General features: G+C 28.4%; 1 protein-coding gene across 1 annotated transcript; it reads left to right on the forward strand.

Annotated features, from left to right (window-relative positions):
- Positions 1-325: 325 nt before the first annotated feature.
- On the forward strand, positions 326-5578 carry LOC136078176 (steroid 17-alpha-hydroxylase/17,20 lyase-like). The gene is made up of 3 exons (XM_065793298.1): positions 326-502; positions 965-1495; positions 4242-5578. Exons 2-3 carry the CDS (start codon positions 976-978, stop codon positions 5243-5245), a joined length of 1524 nt encoding a protein of 507 aa, XP_065649370.1. The 5' UTR covers positions 326-502; positions 965-975; the 3' UTR covers positions 5246-5578.
- Positions 5579-6658: the final 1080 nt, after the last annotated feature.

Genomic DNA, 6658 nt, shown 5'->3' on the forward strand with positions numbered 1-6658 from the left:
TTTTTAATTCTTTTTTATTTCTTTTAAGTTGGAAGAATTTTTCAATAAAGTTGTTAAAAAAGAAACATTTATATATTGTTTTAGTAGTATATATATAAAGTAGTATATATTGTATAGTATATATTGTAGTATATATAGTAGTATATATTGTGTAGTATATAAGTAGTATTTAGTAGTATATAAGTAGTATATATTGTGTAGTATATATTGTAAGTAGTATATACATTTATATACTGTTTTAGTAGTATATATATAAAAGTATATTTTCCTAAAATAAAATGCGCATTGCAAATTATTTAAAGTGTTTTCTTTTGTTAGTTTTTTATATCTGTTAGCATTGATAACATTCTCAAATATTTATAAGAAAGTTTAATTACGCGGCTAACTAAAAAACAATCACTAGTTAACATCTTGGTTCACCTTGTGTAAACAGTCACAAACTTTTCTTAATAACAAGCGCTTTAAACTACGTCATCTCGCACAGTATTTGGAACTATTCAAGGTTAGAATATGTTATTATGTACTTAAAGAGTTCTACTATTTTACTAGGTTGTCTAAATATGATAACAAATTATTAAAGTATAATAATTTGTTATCATATTTTGTATTTTACCACATTTTATATATTAAACAGTACTTAATAAATATTTATTAAAAATCTATTTTATATACAAATTTTATTATGTTAAATAAAAGTTGCTTTTTATGTTAAATGTTTGAAAAACCTTCTAAAAACTGCTTGAGTGTAATTCTTCTTTTTATTTTCTTTTTTTTTTAATTGCTGCGTTGAGAACACTTTTATTTATCATTAACTTATTTTAAAATGTTAAGGTGGAAGGTTGCAGTTCAGAATTATATTTAATAAATATTTATTAGTAATTATCAGTTTTATTTTGTTTACTTTTATTTTTTTTTTTTTTAGTTTTATTCTTTCTATATATAGCTTTTTTTTTTTTATAAATAGGTTAATTCAAAATGTTATTTCAGATTGTATGTGGTTTAATAGCTCCTCTTTTGTTGTATATTATTGGATCATATTGTGTTCACTTGTTAGAATGCAAGAAATATCCTCCTGGTCCCATTCCCATTCCCATCATAGGTAATTTACATTTACTAGGAACGGAGCCGCATAAAACGCTTGCATTGTACTCAAAGAAATATGGAAATGTCTTCAGTATAAGTTTTGGAATGCATAGAATGGTTATAATTTCAGATATAGCTGCTACTAGAGAAGCTTTAGTTCAAAAAGCAACTATATTTGCAGGGCGATCAAAATCTTATGTAGCTCAACTTGTAACGCGTGGATATAAAGACATTGCGTTTATGGATTATGGACCATTATGGAAAGTTTTGCGCAAAGTTGGGCATTCTTCATTAAAGATATACGGAGAAGGATGCGGACGTTTTGAAAAGTTACTTGCAAAAGAAAGCAAAGAGCTGCATAAAAGAATTTTAGATAAATCAAATAGTCCAATGGAGTTGAAAACCGAGTTTGGTAAAAATATTTTTTTGTTTTTGAATTTAAGGTATGAATCAGAAAATAAGCACAGTGTTTCATAGTCGGCCCTTCATCGTCGGCCATTTTTATTTATTAGATAAGAAGAAACAAATTCATGCTTTCTGCGAGTATTTTTTTAGTTTTTGAGTTAACTTGAATGTATTATTCCAAAAAATGAAGTATTCTAAAAAAATAGATACATCAAAAGGATGTTTACATAGCAACTAAGGCCCTTCTTCAACAGTTAAAATAATATCACTTTAAGAACATAAACGTTTGTTCTTATTTTGATACTTCCTATAGATAAGTTTTCCGAATAAATGACTTTTAAAATATGAAATTTTTAAGGGTTCATTTTTTAGTAAGTAAATAAACATATAAATATATATGATTCTTAAGATTTTGTTGCTTAAAGTTTAGTTTAAAATATTGTGAAATATTTAAAATACTGCGAAATAAAAAAGATGTTGAACTACTTTTTATATACGAGAAAAAATTTTTTAAACAAATCTGACATCTTAGATAACATACTAAACATAAATTGCATACAAAAACGTTATTGAACGCAATAACAAAAAAACTAAACATTTAATTTAGTATTTCAAATATCCCTACATGTTCGTTTTCAAACTACACATCTTCCAAATCCAATAGAATATTTTTAAACATGAACACTGAGTCTGAAAAGTAAAGCTATTTTATTTCTTTCATGTTTTGACTGTACAAGCAGTGTGAGCAGGCGCCATGTCTTGTTGAAAGTGCTATCAGTGACGGATCCATATTTTAGGACTTTTAGATTCTGGTAGGGGGGTGCATACGCCACATCCCCCCCCCCTCCTTCTGGATCCGTCACTGACTGCTATCACTCGTTTTGATCAATCTAGCGTCGCTATATTGGTGTGTTGGTTAATAATGTTTTTATAAATGTTACTCACACCTACTTTTTCAAAGCAACTCTATATATCAACACTCCCAGCGTTACCTTGCAACGTAAGTGCAACAAAGCAACTCCAAATATCAACACTCCCAGCGCTACCTTGCAACGGTATTTATTACTTTAAGAATACTTTCATCACTTGAAATTACTTGCCTTTACTTTTTTAAAGACAACTCAAATTTCTCTTACACCACCTAAATTTTGTGAGTCTATCTTTTGGCGTCAGCATGGGTTTTCTAACAGTTGTACAGATACTAATGTTTTTCAAATGACCAACACATTTTTCTAAAAATATTTTCCAGTATGATTTTCGCATTCTTTTGATAAAACTAAGTTAATTAATAAAAGCAACAAAAAGTAAACTTGTTATTAACATATTATTTCTAAAGAAATCATTTGACAAACATGTCGATATCAAACATGGTTACTTTTTAAGTGAGTCTTCAAAATAGTCTTTCTTTATCAAAGTTTCATCAAACATGGTTACTTTTTATAATGTTTGAATTGTTTACAATGTATAAAGTTATTATATGATGCTTGAAAAAAAAAAAGAGCTAAATATTTTATTGCGTCTATTTTATTTTATTTTTTTTGAAAAATTTTTATATGTATAATAAATGACATTTTTGTATTCTTCTTTTGTTTGCCAGTTTTTTGTATAAAAGTTGAACTTTCGTTTGAAAGTAACTGAAAAATAATTGATTTTATTCATTTTTTAAAAAAAGATCAAATGGTTACACACTCAAAATTTTTATTCTCCGAAACCATCGAGCACAAGGCGTATTTTAGACGTCTAAATAACGTTTTTGTATCTTTTACGTTGTAATACGTTTTTTTTAACAACTTAAACACGACTTGTGTCCACAAAGAAAGTATATCAAGCTGAATCAAATGTTTAGTTAAATTGATAATCAATATTTACTGATTTAAAGTTTATAATTATTTTTTTATGTTGTGTTTTTTGAAAAGACTTAATAAATTTCTAGATTAATATTGAAATAATGCCTAAATATCTATATTAGAATTGGCAAAAGTGTACCCAGATTTACAAAAAAGTTATTTTATATTGCTATATTTAAAGCATAGCTATTTGTTGATAAATCCGTCAAAAATACAACAATGCAATATAAAATCAAATGGAGATATAATTACACCTACTTTTCAATTATACCTCGTTGGTGCATCAAAATGTTTAATTAGGGCAATATTTTAATAGCATATATATGTGTGTGGGTGTTGATCCGCAAAAGACCTTTTCTAAAGATTCATAAACTATCTAAAAAAATTCTTATTTGAACCAAACATAAGTATGTTTATGCTTAAACCAAAACAGGGCGTTTTTGCTAAAATTTTGGTAATTGCAGCCAGGAAACAGGAATCCTCCTACGAGCTCACCTCCTCTGCCTTAATGTGCGGACAATGAGTTAATAAAATACCTAGTTCATTATCTTATACTAAATTTATTCTCAGCTTTTCCGCTTCATCTAACTATTATTTAGCGTTATTAAGCTCTGATATTTATAACCCCCTCATTTTGGTCAAATTTTGTACACTTGAACATTAGAAAAAAATAATACTGTACTTTCACATTTAGCTCTATATGTTTTTATAAATAAGCTGAAATAGAAAAAAAACTAATTTTTATAAGGTTCGAAATTCAATTTCATTCAAAAGTACATAGGTAAATATATTTGAGCTACTAATAAGTTTAAAGTTATTTTTTTATTTGATTCTTTTTTTGATTTATAAATGTTTATTTACTCGAAAAAGTTATGTTTAAAATGTTAAATTATTGTATATTTTTAGGTGTTGCGATTTTAAATGTGATTTGTTTTATTGTTTTTGGAGAAAGATATCAGTATTCGGATCCAGCTTTCATAGAAATCCTTACAACTATAAACAATATAGTCGCTGGGTTGTCGAATACAACAGCTGTTGATTTTTTGCCGGGGTTGCGTTACCTACAATTTTCTGAGATTAAAAAATTGAAAAGTTCACTTGTAATATATTTTCGTCTTTTACATGATCAGTTGAAAAAACACAAAGAAACATTTGACGAAAATAACATAAGAGACTTTACAGATTCTATCATAAAGTTTTCTAAAGACGAAACAATGGAAAACAAGTTTGAGGAAGAACTCACAGATGAACATTTAGAGCATGTTATTGGTGATATGTTTATAGCGGGTAGTGAGACCACTTTAACATCTTTATTGTGGTTAATTATATACATGATACATTATCCAAAATATCAGGAAGAAATTTTTGAAGAAATAACTAGGGTTATTGGAGAAAACCGATATCCACAATTAAGTGACCGAGATTCTTTGCATCTTGTGAAGGCCTCTATAAAAGAGTGTTTACGTTTATCTTCAATTGTTCCTCTCGGAGTACCGCACAAAACATTGAGTGAAACAACTCTCATTGGATACAATATTCCTAAAAATACAACTGTAATTATAAATCATTGGCAAATTCACAACGATACTAATCATTGGAAAAATCCTAACGAGTTCAACCCACATCGATGGATTGATGACGACAACAATTTTGATGCAACCAGAGCAACAAGTTACTTGCCATTTTCAGCTGGAACAAGAGTTTGTTTAGGTAAAACAGTTGCTGAAACTGAGCTTTTTTTTTTCTTTACCAGATTAATTCGTGATTTTAAGTTTGAAGGTGTGCCGGGTTGTCCGCTTCCGAGTTTAATTGGAAAATGCAGCATTACCCTTGCTCCTGAAGAGTTTGATGTACATGTGACACCAAGAATAAACAGCCTAATGTTTAGCGAAAATGTTCTGCCAGATTAACATTATTGATTTTATATGTATAACCCCCACCCCCTTTCTTGTCCTTTTCTATTACATTTACTAAGTTTAAATTATAATTATTTTTGAATTTCAGTTTTAAATTTTATCTTTATATAAAATAGTAATAAATACTAAGTAAAATTTTTTAAATATAAAGTATACATTATATTTGTTAATTTTTGTCTTTTTTAATACACTTGACCACTGATGTCGCATTGGCCACGCATTGTTCTATCTTAGTAAGTTTTTCATTAGTATTTAGAAAAAATTGTAAAAATATTATATAACGGAATATATTCCAATTATAAACTATGCTTTGTAATTTTATGCAAATGTTTGTTGTGAAATGCTAGTAAATGAAAATTTAACAAAAAGCTTTACATTATTTTAACTTTTCCTTTGAGAAAATCAGTCAAAATTGTTATGTTTTTTGTGTAAGACGGCATTATAGGATGTAAAATTTTCTATATTTATTCGAAGTTCTGTTTTTGAATTTTGCAAGGATTATAAGCATGGTACACCGGACATGTTAAACATTGAGGCAGGTCGGCCAAGTCTAGATTATTTAAAGAATAGACACTTTAACAAGCCGGAAATCTGAATGGAGGTTCAACTCTCTTTACAAAAAAATATTACTAAAGTGATACTTAAGTTATCGTTGGAACTGCAGCCTTTTTAACAATTTTTGATTAGCCAAAATAAATACGTGTATATGTGTTTAAACTAGTTGGTGTTTAACAGTGCTGCAATATTTATGTACAAGGTTTAAAGTTTATAGTTAAGCAAATATTTTAGTATATATTTTACGCATTTGATCAATTGATGGTTTACAAAAAATTGTTTATACTCTAAACTTGACAATTTTATTTATTACACATTTTGTACTATAAAACGTGTAATGTACATGGTGACCAGAAAGTTCTGGCACATAGTAAAATTGCCATAAAAACGACTAAATCTAAAAAAGGCGAATAAGATTAAAAATAAACTTTATTCTAACAACTAACAATCACATTACGAAATTAGATTTCGAAATAAACTTCTTTAGCTTTGATACAGGCCCTAAGAGTCTTGGAGAAATCATTGACTGCGGCGCGCAGGTATTGAGTCCAAATTCCTATGAGGGATAGAACATGCCTTGGTCTTCAAAACTGACCACACGGAATAATCCAACAGGTTGTGATCTGGCGAGTAGGGAGACCATTCTTGGGCGCTGATAAAATCTGGAATATTTTTTTTGTACCATCCTTGAACAATTTTTGCCTTGTGGGCAGGAGCTGAACCCTGTTGAAATGTCCAGGGCCTAGAACCAAAGTGTGGTTGGGACCATGAAAGTACTTCTTTTATAAGGACATCATTTAAATAGTTTTGACTGTTAATTTTAACTCCAGAATTCACAAAAACTAACGGAGT

Source organism: Hydra vulgaris, chromosome 03 (assembly GCF_038396675.1).
Source record: "Hydra vulgaris chromosome 03, alternate assembly HydraT2T_AEP".
Taxonomy (NCBI): Eukaryota; Metazoa; Cnidaria; class Hydrozoa; order Anthoathecata; family Hydridae; genus Hydra; species Hydra vulgaris.